Here is a 26078-nt window from a genome sequence, read left to right as displayed (position 1 = left end):
AAGTTTTTGACAAAGTGACACTGAAACATATTCTTTACCAAAAGATAAATCACTGACAAGATATAAACTCTGTTTCTAAAGAGTCAGAAACTTAGAAGGAAAACAAGACACACACACTTGAAACAATGGAAAAGAGTGCAAGAAGAGGAAGAAACAACACAAACATCTGAGTTCTACTCTATGTCAGGCAATGTGTCAGGTGCTTTAAATTTGTCCTTGCTGTATGGCATGAAATTATGCTCAAACCAGTCCTTAACACCAGTGTTGGCTGCAGAGAAACTGACAGCAAAGGGAAGTGAAATCAAGCCTGAAGCACAGGCTGTGTTGTATCCATTACTAATGCATACAACACTGATTAATGTAATTAATTAATGAATATATGTTGGTCTTGTGTGGCCAAAGTTAGAATACCTGTCATCAGCCAAAAAAACACAATAATTCATATTAATAAACATTTCTTTCTATGTACAGCACCTCATGCACAAGCCTCTATGCTTGGTGCTATAGGCACAACAAACATAAATATAAAATTTTAAAGCTGCCTGTGAGGAAATTAGAGCACTGTACTTACAGGTAGTTTGTGGTTGAATCCTTTCACTCGAATAATTAAACCATGTTCTCCAGCTACCAGCTTATACTCCAGCTGTGCCACATCTGCTTCATAAGCTGGTTCCGCAAGGTTATGGGTAAGGATATTGACAAAGATATCAAAGAGGACCACACTAAGAGTATAAAATGCAAATAGCATCATTAATTGGCAAGAAATAGACAAATGGATTTGCTTTGACTTAGAGTAAGAAACTTCACTTTTATAAAGATGTTAATTCACTACTCCAGAATGTAAAACCATATATACTAATTGAGTTCAAAGGTAAATACAGCATACCCAGGACTCAGTTTCACAGGGGCATTACAGAACTCCCACCTTCAGCAATGCTTCCCTATCTTTTTCATGTCACACACACAGAGAAAATGTAATACTGGGTTGGCCAAAAGGTTCGTTCAGTTTTTTCCATAAGATGGCTCTAGTAGTACTTAGTTGTCTTTAACTTCATTTGAAACAATTTTGTTAGACTGTATGTGACAGCTGTTATATCAGCATGTATTTAAAAAAAGACATCAAAATTGGTGAATTTTTGAGTAGCCATTTTAATATTGAAGATGAAAGAAAAAACAACATTTTTGGCATATTATGCTTTATTATTTCAAGAAAGGTAAAAACGCAAGTGAAACTCAAAAAAAAAATTTGTATAGTGTATGGACAAGGTGCTGTGACTGATCGGACATGTCAAAAGTGGTTTGCAAAGTTTTGTGTTGGAGATTTCTCACTGGACGATGCTCCACAGTCAGGTAGACCAGTTGAAGTTGATAGCGATCAAATCGAGACATTAACTGAGAACAATCAACGTTATACCATGCAGAAGATAGCCGACATACTCAAAATATCCAAATCAGGCAGTGAAAATCATTTGCACCAGCTTGGTTGGTTAATCACTTTGATGTTTGGTTTCCACATAAGTTAAGCGAAAAAAACCTTCTTGACCATATTTCCACATGCGATTCTTTACTTAAACATAATGAAAACGTTCTGTTTTTAAAACAAATTGTGACGGGCGATGAAAAGTAGATACTGTACAATAATGTGGAACAGAAGAGCCCGTGGGGCAAGTGAAATGAACCACCACCAACCACACCAAAGGCCGGTCTTCATCCAAAGAAGGTGATGTTGTGTATGTGGTGGGATTGCAAGGGAGTCCTCTATTATGAGCTCCTTCCAGAAAACCAAACGATTCATTTCAACAAGTACTGCTCCCAATTAGACAAACCGAAAGCAGCACTCAACAAAAAGTGTCCAGAATTAGTCAACAGAAAACACATAATCTTCCATCAGGATAACACAAGACTGCATGTTTCTTTGATGACCAGGCAAAAACTGTTACAGCTTGGCTGGGAAGTTCTGATTCATCTGCCGTATTCACCAGACATTACACCTTCAGATTTCCATTTATTTTGGTCTTTCCAAAATTCTCTTAATGGACAAAATTTCCATTCCCTGGAAGACTGTAAAAGGCACCTGGAACAGCTCTTTGCTCAAAAAGATAAAAAGTTTTGGGAAGATGGAATTATGAAGTTGCCTGAAAAATGGCAGAAGGTAGTGGGAAAAAAATGGTGAATATAATTAAGTTTTTAGTGAACATGAAAACTGTGTCTTTTATATTTACTTAAAAACTGAAGACACTTTTTGGCCAACCCAATATTTATACTGCACAATGGGGTAAGTGTAAAATGCATGAAAGGCAACTGGCCCAAAGGCTCTGGTTATCCCTGCGCCCTAGGTTTTCTGACTGAAAAATCAAAAAACTGAGGAAATGGAGGAGGGTAATGCATTTTTTAAACTGAATATTAATAATGTTAGTGCTGCTTGTGAGATTAAGGCTGGATTTTACAGGTTAAGTGGCAAAAGAAAGGAAGAAGTATACTAACGTTTCCTGAGCACCTCCTATGATTCAGGTACATTTTAGGCTCTCTGACCTCCCACAACCTACATAAACATGTAAGTAATTTGCTAAGAACAAAGTATAATCAGATTCCTGCCAAGGAATCTGATTATAAATAATCTCTAAATACAGGTCAACAGATCCATTAGTCCTCATTACAGACTGGAAGCTGACCCAAACTCATCTCTAAGGAACTTTCTCAATCCAGTAATTCTATGACTAGCCTAAACTGTCAGCATGTTTTACAAATGGGTGCTGGAGATGGAGCAGCCACAATTCCATCTTAGTGATTAGTATTGATACAAATAATTTGTTTGGGGCACATAAAAACACATAAATGAGGAGCATAGCTCAAGTCGGACAGAGAAAAATGATAAAATGATTCAGAAATAAACAAACAAAATAGTCTTCCAATAATAAAAAAAATATTTTCCAGAAAAGAGGACAATTTCTTACTTTGCTGCAGACTTCTGTATCAAAGGTGAGATCAGATGGAAACGTATATATGCTGAAAGAAAAAAGACCCTAAATAAGAAAATACAGGCCAGAGGCCTCAAATATTTAATACATCTGCTATTTTCCCCTAATATTATGTTGTTTTAAAAATTCTGAAACAAACCACTAATCCTTAAATCCTCATTACATTTTTATCCTTAAGGGTTCTTAGAAAGTATTATTTACCATTCCAAATAGTGTCCAGAAGGTACACTTTAATCTACGGGAAGACCAGATATATAGACAGATATGCAGAGAGGCCTAAGAATACTCTTATTATCAATAGCTTTGGTCAGGAAAAATGCTTACAGAGGTATACATGTCAAGAACATTAAGGGAAAAATCCCAATGCTCACAGAAAGTTATAGCAGCGCCTTTCCAAGGAAGCTGAATAAATGTTATGAACATTTTTAGACACTCTTATAATCTATTCAAGAAAAATTGAGTAAACACCTTCCCAGTGAACTCAAGAATCCCTCAGAACTAGTCCAGTTGTGTTAAGGTTAGGGATTTGGGTTAAATGGCAGCCAAGAGCACTCAGCCTTTGATTCCAAGTTGCTTCAGTAAATTCCAATGCCATGCACAAGAACAGAAAATAAAAAAGCAACACAGTTTGGGCTACCGTGTTGAAGATAAGAGCTTCAGAGTCTGTTTAACTATATACTATGCTTCCTTTACGCTGAAAAGCAAAATAGTAGAGGGAGACAGATAGAGGATATTTCACATTTGTAATGCTGGACTCAGCTATCTATTGTATCTAAGAATAATTTCTTTCAGCTACTCTTACTTTCTTTTTAACAATAATGTTCAAAAAACACCACCTATTCCCTAGGATGGCCAAACACCTGGCTCTGCTTTCATATAACTGAAAGAAAAATATCCAAAAATAATTTCATTTTAGGCTTGAATTCTTATATACTTCCTGGAATCTATAATGTCCATAAGAATTTCTGTGATAGCACCGGAGCACAGTACGGATCTGATAGATAAGCCTAGAAAAGGTCTTCAAGTAGAAGGGGAAGGGGAAAGAGAGGGAGGTGATAGACACAGAGGGAAAAGGTTGCTAGAAAGTGGAAAAAGATTTGTTATACTTATTTCACTATTATTAAGGAGGGAAATATTTTACCTTTGGGGATTTTGAATTTGTTGTCTTTCTTATACCATAGGCAACCTTGTGGAGTATTCACAATTTTAACAGGGTATTCTGTCTCTGGACAATCAAAAGCCTTCAACATGAAATCTGTGGCTAACAAAAGTGAAAGGTCATAAATCATTCAGTTATCTCAACAGGATTGCCACCAATCTGTTCCTGGTTTGGGAAGTGTAAGTCAGTTTTCTTTGTGGCAAACATAAGTCAAATTCAAATGCTGAAATACAATAAATTATTAGAACAATACTAAAAAGAAAGTCCTCTTGGCCTTAAATGAACTCTGAAGATGTAATTTCCCAAGAGTTGATTCTGATCTCTCCATATTCAGCTTCATTCTCTTTCTCAGAGACAATCTTAACTGAAAGGGACCTTTGGTCAGAATAGTTGTATAAACCAATTTATGAATGAATGCATTCTTGAATGAGAATGTCTTTTACCAAACTTACAGAGTTTTTAAAAGTTAACAAAATAGTTCTGCTCAAACAACATCAAATTTGTCCTTTAAGTTAATGAAACATAAATTGTTTCATCAACACTCAGGTGCGAAATAGCTAACTTAAGAATTAAAAAAAAGGTACTGGCTATATTTACTAAAAAAAAAAAAAGGGTTGTTTAGATACTTAAAGTTAAAGATGCAGAACTGAATTATCTAAAATATGCAAGACTTTTTGTATAAAAGCATTTTTTTTCCTGAGGTTAGATTATATATAACAAAATTAACCATTTTAAAGTGAACAATTCAGGGGAATTTAGTACACTCACAATGTTGTGCAACTACCATTTCTTTCTAGTTTCAAAACATTTTCATCAGCCCCAAAGGAAACCTCTATACCCATTAAGCAGTCACTCTCCAGTACCCACTCCCCCCAGCCACTGGCAACCATCAGTCTGAGTTCTGTCTCTATGGATTTACCTATTCTAGATATTTCATGTAACAGGAATCATACAATATGTGACCCCTTGTGTCTGTCTTCTTTCACTTAGCATAATGTTTTCAAGGTTCATCCATGTTATAGCATGTATCAGTACTTCATTTCTTTTAATGACAGAATAATACTCCATTGCATGTATATACCATAATTTCTTTATCCATTCATTCATTATGGATCTGGCTGTTTCTACCTTTTGGCTTTTGTATATAATGCTGCTATGAAAGTGTATGTACATGTATTTGGTTGAATACCTGTTTTTAATTCTTTAGGGTATATACCTAGGAATGGAATTGCTGGGAAAAATGGTATTCTGAGTAAAATTAGTTATATACAACTGTAACCTTTGTCCTAGACCAGTGACTTTCTCACAGTTAGAACTGTTTTCCATTGCAAGCTAGCAGACAGATAACACACATATATACCTACTGAGAACAAAAGTTCTTAAAATAATACCCTTTCTTTATTCAGTGAAACATTTTGCTATCTTCTACTCTGATTTTTTTTAGTGCTTTCACAACTCATTACACTGACCTCAAAACCCATTACATTGATTTCACAACCCTCTAATGGGTTGCAACCTGTAGTTTGAAAAACACTAGAACAATTGGACAAGATAATGGCAATTCCTACAGAGACTCACATGAAAGGATCAGCTATCATAGACAAGAAAAAGTCTCAGGATTATGTTTAAGTCCTGTTTCCTGCATTCACCAACTGAAGATCCAGGACAAGTCACTTTGCTTTTTTGAGCAGCAGTTTTCTCATTTGGAAAAGTAAGAAAACTGTAATGCTTATCCCAGAGATAACTGGGAAACTCAAATATGAATTCAAATGATACTTTGTAAAATATAACATACTACAGAGGTGCTATTTGTTTTAATATTAGTACATGGATGGATTATGTACAATGATTGCTATTTTACTGACCTATGTACTTGTTTTCAGCTGGAAGATGAAGATCTGGATTTAATTCAAAATTACTCTCCCACAGTTCAGCCCAAGAGTTTTCAATATCTGTAGAGATGAAAGACAAACTGATCCAATAAAGAACAAATGATCAGAGTTCTATTAATAACAAACCAGTCAACAACTGGCCTTCACAAATCAATTCTCTTTTCTCAGAAAAGCTGTGAGTGACATATCCAGGCTTTCTAGACTCCTGCTACTCAATGTGCAGTCTCAGCAGCATTGTTATCATCTGGGAACTTTGTTAGAAATGCAGAATTGCAGGCCCTATTCCAGAGCTACTGAATCATAATCTGTATTTTAATAAGACCTCCAGGTGATACATATGCACATTGAAGTTTGAGGAGCACTTTTTAAAACACAGTCCAAAGTCTGCCCCCAAACTACCAATACAATAGGATTTTCTCACTAGCTAATAAATACAGACATAAACATTGCAGAAAATAATTTTCTGCAAAGCAGTATAAATAATTTTCATTTCAAAGTAAACTACTGAAAAAAATACATAAGTTCTTCCCACAGGAACTATCAGACAAATTATTAAGGAATAAAACTTCCCAGGTGAATCATATACCTAAATGTAGGACAATTTTAAAATATTTTACCTTCCATACTATACTGAGTCCCAAACCATTTCTCCTTGAGGTCACATTTTCCCTCATTAGCACCAGACAGTAGAACAAGATTTGCCTTTTGAGGAACTAGCTGATTAAGGGCTTCAGCAATGACCTAATTAGGGGCAGGGGTGAAGGGGGAGTGGGGAGACACATACAAAACAATTATAACTTTAACCTAATACATCTCTATTAAAAAGGCAAAGCCACATTATGTTAGGCACCCCAAGATCCTAGCATCTTGATGCTCATGAAACTATCTGTCTATAGTCCATGAACACCCTAATTTACAAAACTACATTAGTCTATCAGCTGTTTCTAATATGTTTCTTCAGAATGCTTAAACAGCACTCATCTCAAATCCTACATAATAAGAGGACTAGCAGTGAAAAGAGTTACCATTTACTAAGCTTTTACTATGTGCTAGGTAGTGTTTAACATACATTATTTTATTTAATCCTAAAAACAACCCTAAGGTATACCCATTTTACAGAAAGCACTCAGCCTCAGAGGTTAAAGTTTAAATAATTTGTTCAGGTTAAAGATTCTATAATCTGCACAGAACAACACAACTAGAAGTGGCAAAAGTGGAGTTCTAACCAAGTTTGTTCATAATTCCAAAAACTATGCTCTTAACTGCTATGTATTATACTACCTCATACACAAGAATCAGTAAAATGATCCCAATGTAGGGCCTCCTTCAATAATCCTTCAGCTATGATAAGGACTAAACATAAGATTTTTGTGGGTTAGATTTGAAACCCTAACTAGCACTTCAACACCATCTCTTTGAGAAAAAAACAACAAATAGTGGTTCAGAAAAAAATACTTGGACCCCTGGGCACAACCATCCTAGAGAAATGACAAGAATGTATGGTTACTGCTTCTTCCTTTACCTTTCCCCATCCCCTTTAAAATCAGTAGTTTTAGAATACCCTATATCAAAGTCTGTCAACCTTGGCACTATTAACACTTTGGGCCAGATAATACTTAGTTGTGGAGTGCCATCTTCTGCATTGTAGAATGTTCAGCAGCATCTCTGGCTTCTACCCACTAGATACCAAGAGCACTCTCCAGCTATGACAACTGAAATGTACCCAAGCACTGACAAATATCCCATGGGGGCAAAATCACCCTGGTTGAGAACTGCTACCGTATATGGAGCGAAATAACTTATTTCCCAGGACTAGTGGAGCAAAGACCTGACCAACTATTTATTTATGTGTAACATTTATTATCCCTAAGTCATATATTTTGAATTCAGGGAATCATATTTTTCTTGTACATATTCTCAAAATGATTAAAATTTAATTGTCCAGGGTGTCCAACAGAATTAAAAGGCAAGCTAAACAAGTATGTTTAGCATCTAAAGTACATAATTCTTAATGACTTTATGTTAGTAGATGTTTCAACACTTGAAAAACAGTGGGAATAGTACCTAAGAAGAGGACTTGGTTTTCTCCTCATATTAAACCACAGTCATATACAAGAATCAGGAAAAATTACCCACAAAACTACTGATATTTCTTCTGTTTAAACAAACAAAAAACTTGACTAAACATAACCAAGTTTTCTCCATTCCCACAGTTCTTAAGTACCTCTATGTACTTTCTTACCCTCCTCTTTCTCTAAAAGTAAATTTTAGAAATGGAAACCTCCTTACTTCTGGCTTGTATTCAAAAAGAAGCTGATCTCCAGTGAGAAAGTCCTGTAGTGGGTACAGCTGCATGTTTTCACACATGTTTTCCACATACTCAACTGGATCTGTCTGTAAAGAGGTAAGATTATTTCACACCAGAAATTCTCCATTATTATCCTTAATGTGCCACAAAATATAAAGTTATCTCTTTTTTTAACAATGAAACCAAAAGCTTCCAACAGATACAACCAGATGTAACTGCAGCTTAAGAATCTGATGCTCAGAATTCTACAAAAAATTTAGCCAGAGAACTAAAGTAGCTTAACCTAACACCTCTCCAATCCCCCATACTGAGCCCTACAACACACGAGGCTCTAATCACATCACAGCGTCTTCATCGAAGAAATTACAACACTGAACTTTAAAGGTCTGTTTACATGTCAAGTGCCCCACATGACTATGAAGTCCCTAAAGACAGGGTCTTCATCATTTTATCACTACAGCACTATCACCTAAAAACTATTTGTAAGCATGAATCAAAATCAATATATCAACAGAAATCAAAATGTGTCATTACATAAGTCTTGCTATAAGTGGTTAAATTAATCAGTATATTATCTCAATTTAAAACTGAAATAATGACAGAAAGTTCACTAACCTATGAAATGGAAATACTTTTCCAGAGGAAAGCAACCAATTCAAGTATTGATATTTACTGAGTACCCAAATGCACAGAATCTTAAAACTGACAGGTCCTTTAGACACCAAGTGGCTCCATTCCTACATTTTAGAATGAGGAAATGTACTCAGATTGATTAGGTGACTTGCCCCAGATCACACAATAAGTGATAGGCGAGTAGACACTAGAGCTTGGGCCTCTTAACATAGCAGTGAACACTTTCCCAAAATACCATACTGCCCAGTCCTTCCCTAGACAATCTGGGCTGTTCTCTCATCTAACAGAAGACAGAACAGAAGTGAAGGTTACTACATTCATGGAGGAGAAATGAGACATGCATACATCAAATTAGAGATCATAGGTATATGCTACCTACTACATTATCACATTCAGATAAAATATGGAAAAAGTATGGAAAGATTCATTGTTACCTTTTTTTGCTCCACCTCAGGAAACATTCCTGAATCAAGTTTATTAGTCACTAAAGTGCTACTATTTTGTGTTGTGTGTGTGTGTGTGTGTGTGTGTGTGTGTGTGTGTGTGTGTGTGTGTGGAGGTTAAGGTACCTTTTTTTTTTGAAGTATAATTGACTTAAAACATTATATTAGTTTTAGGTGTACAACATAGTGATTCCATATTTTTATATATTACAAAATGATCACCACAGCAAGTCTATTTACCATCTGTCACCTTACAAAGTTATTACAGCATTATTGACTATATTCCCTATGCTATACATTACATCCCCATGACATTTATTTTACAGCTGGAAGTTTGTACCTCTTAATCTTCCTTGCCTATTTCACTTATCTCCCACTCTTTCAAGTGCTATTATTGTTTAAAATGACTCCCTCTACTCTGTTCTAAATTTTTTAACCAGTTATTTTCACCAGCCACTTATTTTTGTAAGTTAACTGTTCTATTCAGCTTGCTACAAAATTGAGTGATTCAAAATATTTCCTATGAGAAAACAGGACCCTGGCTAAAAGTAGATCTTTGGTGCCAAGGCAATGGACAAAGTACTAGGGAAAAAAAAAAAACACTTAAATGATATCCTTTAATTTTTTTTTAAGATATAATTCACATACCATAAAACCCACACTTTTAAAGTATACAATTAAAATTAAAATAAAATGTATAATAAAGTATATAACTCAGTGGTTTTCAGTATATTTATAAAGTTGTACAAGCATCACCTCTATATAGTTCCAGAATATTTTCATCAGCCCAAAAGGAAACTTCCATACCCAGTAAGCAGTTGCTCCCTGTTACCCATACCTCCCAGCCACTGAAAACAACCATCAATCTGTGCTCTGGCTCTATAGATTTACCTATTCTGGATATTTCATATCCAGATAAATGGAATCATATAATATGTGACCTGTTGTGTCTTGCTTCTTTCACTTAGCATATTTTCAAGGTTCATCCATGTTGTAGAATGAATCCATACTTCATTACTTTTTATGCTGAATAATATTCCACAGTATGCAAATTCTACATTTTGTTTAACCATTCACTCATTGAAGGACATTTGGATTGTTTCCCCTTTTTGGCTATAATGAATAATGCTGCTGTGAACACCAGTGTACAAGTATTTGTGTGGACATAGGTTTTCAATTCTCTTGGGTGTATACCTAGAGGTGGAACTGCAGGCTTATATGGTATCTCTATGCTTAACTTTTTAAGGAACTGTCAAACTGTTTTCCAAAGCAGCTGTACCATTTTACACTCCCACCCACAATGTATGAGAGTTCCAATTTCTCTACATCTCCAACACTTGTTATTATCTATCTTCTAATTGTTTACTGCAACTCTCACTGCCTTCCATTATTATTACATTATTCCTGTTTCTCTGCGTATAGAAAGACACTTAAACAGCTTTTCTCTAGTTCAAGTAGCTGATTTATAAGGCATATTGAGTCCAAGTTCCCGTGTGAAATAAAAATTACTTTAAAATTTTTTTTAAATTAAAAAAGACTGACTTGAATAGTCTGAAAGAGCATTCCTATTTGCCTTTACTGATGAAGACAAGAAATATATCTGAAGAGGAGATATGTCAACTTTGTTAATAAAACAGAAATATATAAAAGCTGAAATAAGCTGAGCTACTTGAGTTAAAATTTAGCAGTTCAAACAAAGATATTAACCTTTCTGATTTGTTCTTTGTACTGATTAGGTTTTAGTCTAAAATGTTTTGGGCTCATGTTTTAAAATCAAGACAAGCATTCATGAATACTGTGCTAAAGGTAAAAAAAAAAAAAAATGAGCTACAAAATGGCGAGCTATAAAAAAGGTATCTTGAAATGTCTTGCTAAGAAGAAACTAGAAGGGCAGAAAGAAAATGTAACTCAGCTAATGCTAAAAAGCCAATCCCCCAAAAAGGAATAAGGGTATTAGTTATGGCTGCAGTCCACAATTCTTACTCCTACTCTTTCCCTGCCACAGTTCTGCCCACATGTTGCCACAACAGTTGATAAGAACACTGAAAAAAATCAGTACTGCTAAAGTTGATGGCAGGACTTGGGGGTTCTATGCATATCAATCAATTTATAGAAGAGAAGTGTCTATAGGACCCTCAAATGGCCAAGATAAAACACAGTAGCTCTCTGTTTTCATAGAATAAGATTTCAATTTCAAATGACTTCAAGCATATACAGCAGACTGTATAGGAATCAATAGCAACTGGAAGCTTATAGTTTTTGTGACCTTGTCCTCATGTACTTAAGTCTTCTCAAATTATAGTAGATATTTGTCCCTGGTGATGATCCAAAAAGGCAGATTTCACGATGCTCTATGAACTGGTGCTAAATTGGGGGCTCTTAATTAAGGGTCTACAGATACCTCCCACAAGATATCAGTGGACAAATTCAGGGAGGGCGGGAAGCATGAGTTTGACTGGGAAGAAATTACATATTTATTTTCATTAAACTCTAACTTAGCATTTTTATTAATTTATAAATATACAGGCAACAAACCACAGCAGTATTATCAGCATCTATGACTATAACCAATAGAAATCACAATATAGCTGCTGCAGATATCTCAAAATAGCACACTCAGAAGATGGCGGAGTAGAAGGACATGCTCTCCCTCCCTCTTTCAAGAACACCAGAATCACAGCTAACTGCTGAACAACTATCGACAGGAAGACACTGGAACTCACCAAAAAAGATACCCCACATCCAAAGACAAAGGAGAAGCCGCAATGAGACGGTAGGAGGGGCACAGTCACAATAAAATCAAATCCCATAACTGCTGGGTGGGTGACTCACAGACTGGAGAACACTTATACCACAGAAGTCCACCCACTGGAGTGAAGGTTCTGAGCCCCACGTCAGGCTTCCCAACCTGGGGGTCCGGCAACGGGAGGAGGAATTCCTAGAGAATCAGACTTTGAAGCCTAGCAGGATTTGACTGCAAGACTTTGACAGGACTGGGGGAAACAGAAACTCTACTCTTGGAGGGCACACACAAAGTAGTGTGTGCATTGGGACCCAGGGGAAGGAGCAGTGACCCCACAGGAGACTGAACCAGACCTACATGCTACCCTGTTGGTGGGTCTCCTGCAGAGGCGGGGGGTGGCTGTGCCTCACCATGAGGACAAGGACACTGGCAGCAGAAGTTCTGGGAAGTACTCCTTGGCTTGAGCCCTTCCAGAGTCTGCCATTAGCTCCACCAGAGAGCCTGGCTAGGCTCCAGTGTTGGGTCGCCTCAGGCCAAACAACCAAAAGGGAGGGAACCCAGGCCGACCCATCAGCAGACAAGCGGATTAAAGTTTTACTGAGCTCTGCCCACCAGAGCAACAGCCAGCTCTACCCACCACCAGTCCCTCCCATCAGGAAACTTCCACAAGCCTCTTAGATAGCCTAATACACCAGAGGGCAGACAGCAGAAGCAAGAAGAACTACAATCCTGCAGCCTGTGGAACAAAAACCACATTCACAGAAACACAGACAAGATGAAAAGGCAGAGGGCTATGTACCAGATGAAGGGACAAGATGAAACCCCAGAAAAACAACTAAATGAAACAGAGATAGGCAACCTTCCAGAAAGAGAGTTCAGAATAATGATAGTGAAGATGATCCAGGACCTCGGAAAAAGAATGGAGGCAAAGATCAAGAATGTGCAAGAAATGTTTAACAAAGATCTAGAAGAATTAAAGAACAAACAAACAGAGATGAACCATACAATAACTGAAACGAAAAATACACTAGAAGGAATCAATAGCAGAATAACTGAGGCAGAAGAACAGACAAGTGACCTGGAAGACAGAATGGTGGAATTCACTGCTGAAGAACAGAATAAAGAAAAAAGAATGAAAAGAAATGAAGACAGCCTAAGAGACCTCTGGGACAACATTAAACGCAACAACATGCACGTTATAGGGGTCCCAGAAGGAAGAGAGAGAGAGAAAGGACCCGAGAAAATATTTGAAGAGATTAGAGTCGAAAATTTCCCTAAGATGGGAAAGGAAATAGCCACCCAAGTCCAGGAAGTGCAGAGAGTACCATACAGGATAAACCCAAGGAGAAATGCACCAAGAGACATAATAATCAAATTGGCAAAAATTAAAGACAAAGAAAAATTATTGAAAACAGCAAGGGAAAAACGACAAACAACCCAATCCAAAAATGGGCAGAAGACCTAAATAGACATTTCTCCAAAGAAGACATACAGATGGCCAAGAGGCACATGAAAAGCTGCTCAACATCACTAACTGTTAGAGAAATGCAAATCACAACTACAATGAGGTATCACTTCACACCGGTTAGAATGAGTATCATCAGAAAATCTACAAACAACAAATGCTGGAGAGGGTGTGGAGAAAAGAGAACCCTCTTGCTCTGTTGGTGGGAATTTAAGTTGATACAGCCACTATGGAGAACTACTAAACTAAAAATATAATTACCATATGACCCAGCAATCCCACTACTGGGCATATACCCAGGGAAAACCATAATTCAAAAAGAGTCATGTACCACAATGTTCATTGCAGTTCTATTTACAATAGCCAGGTCATGGAAGCAACCTAAATGCCCATCGACAGACGAATGGATAAAGAAGATGTGGTACATATATACAATGGAATATTACTCAGCCATAAAAAGGAACGAAATTGGGTCATTTGTAGAGATGTGGATGCATCTAGAGACTATCATACAGAGTGAAGTAAGTCAGAAAGAGAAAAACAAATATCATATATTAACGCATATATGTGGAAACTAGAAAATGGTACAGATGAACCGGTTTGCAGAGCAGAAATTGAGACACAGAAGTAGAGAACAAGCGTATGGACACCAAGGGGGGAAAGCAGCGGGGGTGGGGGGTGGGTGGGTGGTGTGATGAATTGGGAGATTGGGATTGACATGTATACACTGATGTGTATAAAATGGATGACTATTAAGAAGAAAAAATAGCACATTCATTGCTACTTAAAATTGTAATAATTATTAGATCTACCATTAGACTTTGTTATTTAATATATCGATACAGAGACCCATATTACTAATTTTTACTATTTTGAGTCTTTATTTCAGTATTCCTTTGTAACCTACTGGATTTTATCTTATGCATTTAAAAACACTATTCTATGAAAGGGAACCCTCCTACTCTGTTGCTGGGAATGTACATTGGTGCAGCCATTATGGAAACAGTATGGAGCTTCCTTTAAAAAAACTAAAAATAGAGCTACCATATGATCCAGCAATCCCACTCCTTGGCATATATCTGAAAAGATGAAAACTCTGATTTAAAAAGATACATGCACTCCAATGTTCATAGTAGCACTATTTACAATAGCCAAGACATGGAAGCAACCCAAGTGCCCATTAACAGATGAGTGATTTAAGAAAATATGAGATACACACACAGACACACACACACACACACACACACACACACACACACACACAGAGTGGAGCATTACTCAGCCATAAAAAAAGAATAAAATATTGCCATTTGCAGCAACATGGATGGACCTAGAGAGTATCATACTAAGCAAGTCAGATAGAGAAAGACAAATATTATGATATCATTTATATGTGTAATCTAAAAAATAATACAAATGAAAATTATATACAAAACAGAAACAGCCTCAGACATAGAAAACAAATTTATAGTTACCAAAGAGAAAGGGATGGGGGGAGGGATAAATTAAGAGTATGGGATTAACAGATACAAATTACTATACATAAAATAGATAAGCAGCAAGGATTTACTATACAGCACAGGGAACTATATTCAATATCTTGTAATAACCTATACTGGAAAATAATCTGAAAATATATACATATATACATATGTATCACTGAATCACTTTGCTGTATACCTGAAACTAACACAATATCGTAAATCAACTATACTTCAATAAAAACAAAAACAAAACAAAAACCCACTATTCTATGGGCTGCATAATAAATATTTAACAGTATTGTTTTAATGTTAAATTTCCTGAGCACAATTTTAGTGAGGTTATGCAAGAGAATACATTTGTTTGTAGCAGATACATGTTAAAAAACATTGAGAGGTGAAGTATCATGATATCTGTAATTAAATCTTAAAAAAATACATACACACACAAGAAGAGGTGTGAGAGAGAAAGAAAATATGGCAAAATATTAAGAACTGGTAAATCTAGGTGAGGGATATACCAGTGATCATTGTACTACTAGGGCGATTTTTCTGAGAGTTTAAAAAGATGAAGAGGTGAAATAATATTCTGGGGAGGGGTCCATAGGATTCAACAGATTTCCAAAGGGATCCAAGGCACAAAAAGGGTTTTTTAAAAACCCTGCTCTAAACTCCTTACCTTTCAACTTTGCTTTCATATACCCTATGCCACAGACATGTAGGATCATTCACTTTTTCATAATACCCCAGAGTTCCTTACTTAATGTGCTTCCCATTGCTTAGAATATCTAAACCTTATCCATTTTTTAATACTGAACTCAATTCAAATTTACTACATCCATGAAGGCTTCCCTGTCCTATTCCAGTAAAGGCAAATGCTTTCCTTACCCTGAAAGTACAAAGCACACTATTTCTAACATTATATATGGTAATTACTTCATATTACCTTGTAGAATGTCTTCACAATATTTGAATTCCCAAAATATCAAGCTCTCCATGAATGTTTATCAAAGGGATTAAAGGGATAGACATATGAAATGACTACATAGATGAATGATTGTCACACAACATGATCTGTGTCAATCTGCCTAATTCTCTCACCGTTAACTCAATATAAATACTCAAAAACACAAGAGTGAATTTTCAGAAACCTCAAGGCCATCTAGAGACTCACATGACAGAGAGTGGCAGAATTAAAACTCCAGTGACACTTCCAAAAAGAGGAACAATGTCCACACCAGTTTCAACTTGGTCACAGATAACATTCAAAAAGAATTTGACTTCCAGTACCTGTTCTTGGTAATGAAATTCATTATCCTCAATTTTCTGAATCTCTTCAAAAATTCTGTGAAAGAAGAAAATTATAATTAGAAGACATATTTAAATTTCTCATTAGAATCGTCATCAAGAAAAGAGAAGTATAAAAATAAACAGACTGTCCACGTAAACCTAAATCTTTAACATACGTTCACATGTAGCGGAATAAGGATATGGAACAAGTAAAGGAAATTAAGCAAGAAATGCCTAGAAAACCACCAAGCAGGACTAACGCATGTCTGTTGGTAGCCTGAAGGCTAAAACATATTAGGATTGACTCTTATAAGTATATATTACCTTTTTTCTGGGCCTAGCTTCTGCAGCATTTTTAAATACTGGAAGACAGTATGAGCAACCTAAAAATGAAACATCTAATTATACTTTTGCATAAAGTGATATCTATATAATTTTAAAAACCCTCCATTTTTATTACTTACCTCATAGAAATGTTCATAACCTTCATCAGTCAATGTAATAGAAATGCTGAACACTGAATAAGTAGAATTTTGCTCAAATCCTGTCTCACCATTTCCACCAAATAGTGCAAGAGCCCAGCACCTACAGTTAGGAGAAAAAATTAATCCAGTCAATATCTTGGGATTGATAGTCTACAAATACTTCAAATTAACAAAATAGGTAGGCTTTCTATGTAAAATTTGGGAAGCCCAGGCTTTGAAGCAAACATGCTTTCCAACAGTAAGTTTAAAAGTACAAATTTTTTTAAAGTACAAAGCCTCCCAAGGAATTGTACTGCATACAGGAATGATCAGAAGGAAATAACAGCTGTATTTACTTCTTTAATGGAAACACTAATATTACAACATAGTAAAACATTATCAGTTTCATGCAGCCACAGTAATTTTTTGTCGAAGAGAACAAAGTAATTTTTTGTCAAAGCATACTTTTAATATATTGTGAAGTATGTTCTTCATACTTCATACTTCACAATATATTAAAAGTATGCTTGCTGGGAAGCATTTCTCTTTTTCTTTTTTTTAGCCGCACTGCTAGGCTTGCAGGATCTTAGTTCCCTGACAAGGGATTCAACTCAGGTCCTCAGCAGTGAAAGCGCGGAGTCCCAACCACTGGGACCTCCAGGGAATTCCCCTGGGAGGCATTTCTCGCATCCCTTTTTGAGCCATCTCCCAAGAGAAGCCTTAAAAAACACTTCAGATACTTCCCTACTTAGAATGTTAAGTGGGCTCTTTGAGACCATCAGCTAACCTGCACAGGTTATCTAAAAAAGAAGCAATAAGACTGTATCTTTTCCTAACTAGAATAATCCTGAAAGTCTAAAATAAGGAGAGAGGAGGCCAGAATGAAAAACTTGAAATTCTAATAAAGTTCAGTAAGGTAAAAAGGTTATGCAAATCTCAAATCATATTACATTTATTGTGTAAGGCATATATGTACTTAACGTCATTCATTATTTTTCTAATAAGCCTGCCCTCTCAGCTCTCTTTTAATAATCTAGTACACATCAATATTTTAAAGTCTTATTTAAATTTCTCATCTACTTTCCATTCTTGAATAGTGTATAGAAAAATCAAGCAAGGAATTACTTTAATGTGATTTGGTCCTGATTCTAAAGCTGTATTTCTATTATTTGGCTAGGCAACTTAAACAAGTGCTTAAATGCTTTAGGAAACATGGCTAACATACTGCTAACATGGCTGCATATACTGTTCACAGTCTCCCATATTTATATGATTTATCTGCCCAGTGAAGTTTTCATTAAAGTCTACCTTCTGGGTTGGGAAAGCCTGGAGATCCACAGCATTTAAATAACTGACTTCATTACTATTCAAATCCAAATTCTTGATTAGAGCTAAACTTTCATGTAATTCTGGACTCTATTTATGAATTTAAAAATTTCGTGTACGACTATAATACTTCCAACATGGGCTAAAAAGTGGCTTCCAAGGAAATATACAAATATGATATGGCCATTAAAATAATCTAGGTTATGAAGAGACTTTAATTAAGTATTAGATTTGAATCTACGCTTCCTGGCAGACAAAGCAAAAAAAGAAAAGAATGGGTTATATAACACTTGTCCATTATTTGAGAGATTGCTACACTGAAAATACTTATTAATTAAATACTTGCTTTTTTCTAAGGTAAGAAAGAATGCTGCCTTTGCCTTCATGTCCAACCAGCCAAGAGATATAATGAAGTGGCTTCACCCTTTAAAAAAAAAGTTAAGGTCAGAAATTTTTAAAAATTAAGGTATAAATACCTTAATTTTACTTTAGAAAATCTTACTTCTGAGATTGATATTTGAGAATGTGATTACAAACTTATTTTCACATAAATTCTACTAAATATGAAACTATAATTAATTTGACAGCAGTGAGATAAAAATAGAAAACATGGTGAAATTTAACTTTTCATCTGAAATCACTGAATAAGTACAAATATTCCAAAATTTAAGAATTCTTTTGGATACTACTTTTTCTTTTGGATACCAATCTTACTTCTTTTCATGGTAAAATCTTTCATTATTTTTTCACCCAAAATAGAAATAATATAGATTCTTTATCATTTTAGAATCTGATGCAGATATAAATCATTCTGTATCCTTAAAAGCTTTCGGCATTGCATCAGGCTCTGTGGTAAACTGAAATGTGTTGCTTTATGGGTCAGAAAATCTAGCTTGTAGTTTTAGTTATTCCTGTAAGTAAGTGCATGATCTTGAGCAAAAGACTTAATCTCACTCTATTCTTTTTCTCTCTACTTGCCTAACTACTTACTCATAGGCTTTTCAGGAAAATGCAATAACAGGTGTAAAAAATATCTTATATAATAATATACATCAATAGTCTGAGTAGTTGTTTATGTGTTATTCACATCATGAATAACACACTGGCTTCTACTATAATTTTGGGAATATATTCCTACCAAAAATATACAGAAAAATCAAGCTAGGAAATCTAAACATTCTTAAATTTTAAACTTAGTTTACAGAATTATACTCAGTAAACTCTTAAAAGTCACTGTTTAAAATATGAATTTGAAAAAAAACATAAAATATGAATGACATATTTTAGATTTCATCTATCCTAAAACTGACATAGAGGAGCAAATCAGTTAAAGAATGAACCCAGTTTAATACATAACATTTGCATGTGACCAAATCTAATTGTACTGTATTTGGTAACTCTGGAGGGAGAAACACTTGCTTCTTTGTAAAAAAATAAAATCGTTCCCCCAAAAGCTAATTTAGTGGGAGTTCACATATTTGGGATAAGCATCAGGTTAAAACAAATATACAGTTCATTAAAAAAATAATAATAACTGGATCAAAACATACAGAAATGGTAACAGTCTTTGGAAAACAGAATCATGGATGACTTTTTTCTACTTTTCAGTAGTTTTCAAGATTTCTACAATGAATTACCTTAGTAATCAGGCAGAAGATAAACAAGGCTTTGTTAATTAACAAGAAATGCAAAAAATGGGAAAAATGTATACATAGTATAATTCTATTTCCATTAAAAAAGACATGTTTTATATTCATTATTTTAATGTCTGAAGGATATATATGGAACTATTAATGTTGGGCATATCTTTGAGGACAGAGGAGAAGCAGAGCTTTACCTTTTACTTAATATTCTTTTGTCCTCAACATTTTACAAGCATATTACTCTTATAATATAAATTTAAAACAAACGGAATAAACTTTTAAATATGCATGTAATCATTTTAACACTTTTTGGGATACTGTAACATAACTATACAACCAATGGACATTACTTTTTCCTATATTATCCTTGCACTAAAAAAAAGTAAGTAGACAATACACACGTTCTCTGCTTTCTCACTGGAGGCATACTGTTCTTGTTAACTTCATGGGACTTGATTGTTAAAAGCATTTTTTACTGAGCTTAAAGCAATACACATTACTTTTCTTTCCTTCTGCTTGTGTGTGTCTCTTCTTGGGTTTGTTTTGTTGGTTAGTTTTAGAAACTTAAGTTAAAGTTTTATCAGTTCATTAGCATTTATATCTAATGAGAAAAGCATTTCTAGCCATTGACTGATCCTTATCTTTAAGGAACTTCTTAGCCCATGTATATTGCTCATGTAAAATAATTATATAAATAAATTGAAGTGTTTTCCTAATTTCTAAAAATCTGACCTAACTCATTCCCAACTCAAGTAGGTCCTTGAGATTTATGCTGTAGTTGTATTTCAGGCTCAAAATTATTTAACTTTACTTTTGACAAGATCAAACTAAATGGCCACCACTGACAAATAAATCATAAGCTAACATATATTTGTACTCAAAGTGCTAAAGAAAATAATTACAAAAGTTAGCATTCACACTAAGATACTTAACTTCAAAGACTCAGGAAAGGCAACTGATTATAAGAAAACTCTAGCTTTTATACCCAAGAAGACATTAAAATATATAGCAAAGGCTTGAACAATCCAGGAGTAGTGAGGTCCTAGTTTACCATGTTACCTGTGTTTATAAATCCGGAATGCCCAAATTTAAACCATTTAGTATGCTTTTAAAATATGATTCTCACTCAGTATCTAGTGGAGTAAATTTGCCTTTGAACTCTTACCTGTAATGTTGCTGTTGAGGGGGAAGTGCCCATGTGATGGTCAGAGCATGAATTTTTCTGATTGGAACAACTGAACAAAAATATTTTTCAGAAGAACAGATATAAGTGTTTCTCTATAACTTATATATACTATGTTACATGAAATTTTTTAAAATTCAATATATTTCATCCTCCAATAAGCATGGGAAAGTTAAATATAATGCAATTATTATTTCAAGTTGCCAATTTTCCAATTTGAATAATGCAATTTTTGTAAATTTCTTTTCAATTTGGTTTCACAGATAGAGAAGGCATGGATAAAAGAACTATGAAAATAGGCAAGCCCCTAAAGATGGATCCCTTCTTGCAAGAACGGGTACAGGACTAGGAGTCAGGAGACCCATGGCTGAAATCCAGCCCTACTACTATCTTGCTATCTGTGTTTATACGACCTTGAGAAAATCACTTGCATTTAACTCATTCTGAATCTGTTATGGTATGAGGAGTGGGGTAGGCTGAAGTAACTCTAAGATTCTTCCCAGTGCTTCCCATTCTTCTATGATTCTTTGAAGAGAAAATCTACAGCCAGGAAGAATACAACCAAAAATAAGTTGTCTCTGGGAAGAGTCAGCTTAGATAAAATGGAGCCAGCAGCAGATAAAGAGTGTGACAAAAGTCATTGGTCAGAGAAAGGGAAGAGGAAAGAGACTGGCAATGGGGTGAAGGAGAAGAAGGGAATAACTAGGCAATTAGGAGAAAGAAAAAAATCTGCCATGATAAAAAGAGCAAAGAAAGAGAAATGGTGAATTAGGAATGTTTCTGCAATATTCACTATGGGCAAACTGTTAAATAAGTTATAGCATAACCATGCGATGGCTCATTGGGCAGTTATTACAAATATAATATTAAATGAAATAAGCAAGAGATAAGAGTGTATATACTTTATAATCTGAACTACATTAAGAAAATATACCTACAGAAACTCAAAAGGAAATCTGCCAAAACCACTTCTCTGGATGGTAAGATTTAAGGGTAACTCCCCCCACCCATTTTTTTTTTTTACACTAAATCTGCCTTCATTTAACAAAAATTGGTTTTATAATGAAGATAAAAGGAAATTATTTCCAAAGTGTTTTCCCATCCTCTATTTTTCTCTTTTAAAGGCAAAAAAGAGCAGAATATAGATAAAAACAAAATAGGAAAGAAACAAAAAACCAAGAACGAAAGGGAACAAGAAGAAAATAGGGAGAAAGCATGAAACAGACTCAAGTAGCATTAAGGTGCCAAACCAATGAAACTGCTACTAGTTAGTGGCCTGCTATCTGTCACTAGTTGGATTTCCACTGTCTACTCCCTTTCCAATCCAGCTGTACTTTCTGTTGTATTCTCATTTTCAAAGAAAATTGGCAGCCTCAGTTAAGTTTTAGAGAATGTGCTAAAGTTATTTCAAACAGTTTTAAACCTTTGGTTCACGAACCTCTATAAAGTTTGTTAAATGCTGGTGTGTCAAATGGATCCGTTAAATGGCCAAAGTTTGGTTTGGGTAACCCACTGAAAATAAAACAAATACATTAAAATTTAATTGGCAAAAGCCTTTATAAGCAGTATCTTTAGGGATGCCTAAACTGATAGGTTTTTATAGTCTATTCTACATACTCCTGGCTGAAAAGCATTCTAGGCATAAGCGAATAGATGGCAACAAAGCCACAAAATCCTGAACTACACAAACTATTCTTAACCTCAGCCCCAATAACTCAAATACTTTTAAAACTCACAGGAGACAGAAAACAATGAATTGAAGGGACCTCCCCTCTCAATATTTACTGTCTCTATCAGTCCCATCCAACTTCAGTTCTCCTCTTAATACAAAGCCATTTCAGAAAGAAAACTTACACTAGAGACATTTTTTTAATCCAAGAAATATACATGGAGAGATTCTTACATATAAAGTACAATATTAGGCACTGTAGTATTTGAGAAACTTGGACTCTTCCTTCTAGAGGCTTCCCACCTGGTTGAATATATTGTAACTAATATTTCTTCTAAAATATGGTCAGTATGAATCAGTATTAATTACCTAGAACACTTTTTAACCCGTCTGATTAAGGAACCAAAGTTCTTAGTGAATAATATGTAAAAGCACTTTTTTTAATTTAAAATTCTTATTAGGAATTGATTGACAAGACCTAATGAATCCGCCTATTCAATATACCTCTGATTTTATTAGTAAAGTTTCACAGTGAAACACATTTCAATCTGCCATTTGACATTTCCATAGCTAATACTCATTTCTTATCAAAACAAACAAACAAAAACAAATTAAATAATCCCATAACTTTGGCATGGCTTTCATTGTCTTAATTAGCATACTTAAAAGTATTGCTAATTATCAACAGAAGTTTACATAAAGCCAAGATAATAATAACCAATCTGTTGTTATTACAAATTATTCCAACATTTTTAAAGCTAATTTTTCTTTCATAAATTTAAAACAAATTGTCTTGGAATGAAGAACTGGAAAGAGTCTAGCTTACTCACCTGATGCAAGAAAAAATAATCTGATTTCATTTAGTTTACTAAAATGCAAACTGCTAAGAGTGGGAAGAGACACTTTGCTTGAGAATTAAATTTTCTGTATTCTTTGCAACAAAAAATGTAACAATAAAGTATCTTTTAAATATTTGTATTATTTTGATGAATTTGAGGTGGACAAAAAAATAGTAGCTTTCTGAACTAGAACCCTACATCCAATTTCTAATAAAAGGCAATTTGATTTAACTACAATATATGCAATAGACTTTTCAGGCAATATGTAAAGTCAGTCATCAACTACGAGATTATTTTGTTTATGGGGAAAAAGCATTCCAAGTTCCAAACAACTGACTTTTCAAAACAAACCTTCAGAACTTAATTTGTTCTGAGGCAGGGGATACGTATATGTATATGCTACCTCTCAATACAATATTTGCTTTCATATCATAATTTCAAGCACTGTACATAGTAACAGAAAAGCTCTGAATAAATGTAAAAGGAGGCACAAATTCTTCAGAGTTACTGCTTACTATAAGTTTACAAGCTTATAAGTTCTGAACTACAGAAACTATGGGATCTTTGGTTATCTTAGTTTTCCCACTCAAAGGCTGTGCAATCTTGCTAAACTACTTTAGTTCTTAATATAATCACCTGTTTAAAAAAAAATAAACTAAAAGCAAAAACCTCTGGGATTCATATGGGAAGATATGAATCTTTAACTCTTTAACTTTAGCCTCTTTAACTCTATAGGTGTATGATTTATGAAAATAAATGTCTTACTTGTTTGGTATCTGAGAGAAGATTTCAGTCACCCACTTTTCTAAAGTATCCAGTGTTTCTTCGTGGAGAGGGCAGGAAAGGGAAAGGCAGTGTTGTTATTAAAGGTAGAAATGCAATTATATTTCTCACAGATCTTTAACTATAAAACAAAGGAATACTTTAGTTTGGGCATCACTTGCCATTCCTTAAGCAGTAATAGGAAAAATAATATTTAAGAAAACCTTGAGACACATATAATTTTGTTAAGACTCCTTTATTCTTTCTCCCTGGCAAACTTAGAAAAAACACACGAGTAGAAAAAAAAGTTTTTGTTTATCATTAGGCTAGAAGAAGGACCAAGAGATAAAAATACATCAATCATCCTCCTACCCCATTCCAAAACTTACTTCCTCTAGGAAGGTTTCTCTTAACTAACCTACACTACCCTTCTCAGCAGCTCATCAGTACTATTATACTCCATTTACTTTACATTAATTTACACTTGCTGTGGTTTTAATATATGTCTTCTTAGGCTGATATGATTTCTATCTTCTTTTGATTATTTTCTTATATTTCATAAGAAATTCTTCTGAAATTTCTAGTAAAACAGGAGATCTAAATGAAAAAGGAAACCTTTTAGCTTTATCCCAGTGACTCATTACCATCACTGGATAGTATTTGTTAGTTTCACCAGCTACATGACTTTCACTAATTCTCAAAAGAGATGCCCCAGTATATAAATACAAGATGCAAATTAGACTAATCAAGTTCTGAATTTACTCTATACTATTTATACTGATATTTAACTCTTAAATGATATAATAAATGCTGAAGCTCCGAAATCAACTGACTCTAGATTGGACAAGGCTTTCTAATCAAACACGTGGGGCTTATTTTAGAAATCTGCAACAAGCGTTAATATGCTCATACTTGTTATCACAGAAGAAGAGAATGAAAAAGAATCAATACCTAGTTGAAGAAAGGAGAATCACATTAGGGTGAGAGGATTAGTTTTTCAAAAAGAAATATACAAACTATAAGGTATTGACATATCAAAATGAACAGTTCAGCAAATGACTGACTTTGAAAAACAGCCTAAGGAGATTAAAATATAAAGAAAACAAAAGAAAGGTACTATGATTTCTTTAATGAGAAAAGTTGACACAACATCATTTTCAGTAATGATAAAAGAAGGAAAAGAGTAGAGATATTGACCAGTATTATTACATTTAAGATACTTCTGCTAGCATCACCATGACAGACTTCAATTAATCATGCCATTTTACTGAACCCTATGTAAGGATGAAAAGACAAACACTGTGCCCTTTAAGAGTTTATGATTAATACAGATTAAATGCAAAACCGGAGATAACAGAGGCAGCAGCCAAATGTGGCTTAAAAGGCCAATTCATGGGAGTTCCCGGTGGCGCAGTGGTTAAGAATCTGCCTGCCAATGCAGGGGAAACGGGTTCGAGCCCTGGTCTGGGAAGATCCCACATGCTGAGGAGCAAACTAAGCCCATGTGCCACAACTACTGAGCCCGTGTGCCACAACTACTGAAGCCCATGCACCTAGAGACCATGCTCCACAACAAAGAGAAGCCATCGCAATTAGAAGCCCGCAAACTGCAACGAAGAATCGCCCCCGCAACCAGAGAAAGCCTGCACACAGCAATGAAGGCCCAACACAGCCAAAATTAAATAAATAAATAAGTTTATTAAAAAAGAAAAAACAATTCATGATCAATCAGTACATTAATACACTCATAGACTAGCCTGGAGTTAAGACCTATGTCTATAAAAGAAAAAACATTTGCCT

General features: G+C 34.9%; 1 protein-coding gene across 3 annotated transcripts in view; it reads right to left on the bottom strand.

Moving 5' to 3' along the window:
- Nucleotides 1-26078, bottom strand: part of NRDC (nardilysin convertase) — a 90920-nt gene that overhangs the window by 12588 nt on the left and 52254 nt on the right. For 2 of the 3 annotated variants that reach the window (XM_082834098.1, XM_082834096.1), the window contains 13 exons: nt 24282-24339; nt 22447-22520; nt 20991-21060; nt 18529-18606; nt 16857-16977; nt 16717-16775; nt 16393-16447; nt 8319-8423; nt 6647-6770; nt 6003-6089; nt 4120-4239; nt 2955-3006; nt 572-722 (listed from right to left, as the gene is read on the bottom strand). In XM_082834098.1, coding sequence (XP_082690224.1) covers nt 572-722; nt 2955-3006; nt 4120-4239; nt 6003-6089; nt 6647-6770; nt 8319-8423; nt 16393-16447; nt 16717-16775; nt 16857-16977; nt 18529-18606; nt 20991-21060; nt 22447-22520; nt 24282-24339 — 1154 coding nt within the window. The remainder of the gene's footprint in view (nt 1-571; nt 723-2954; nt 3007-4119; nt 4240-6002; nt 6090-6646; nt 6771-8318; nt 8424-16392; nt 16448-16716; nt 16776-16856; nt 16978-18528; nt 18607-20990; nt 21061-22446; nt 22521-24281; nt 24340-26078) is intronic. The other variant, XM_082834097.1, reaches the window with a different exon arrangement.

Source organism: Leucopleurus acutus (assembly GCF_964270905.1).
Source record: "Leucopleurus acutus genome assembly, chromosome: 2".
In the NCBI taxonomy this organism is placed as follows: Eukaryota; Metazoa; Chordata; class Mammalia; order Artiodactyla; family Delphinidae; genus Leucopleurus; species Leucopleurus acutus.
This window is presented reverse-complemented; position numbering and strand designations above follow the sequence as displayed.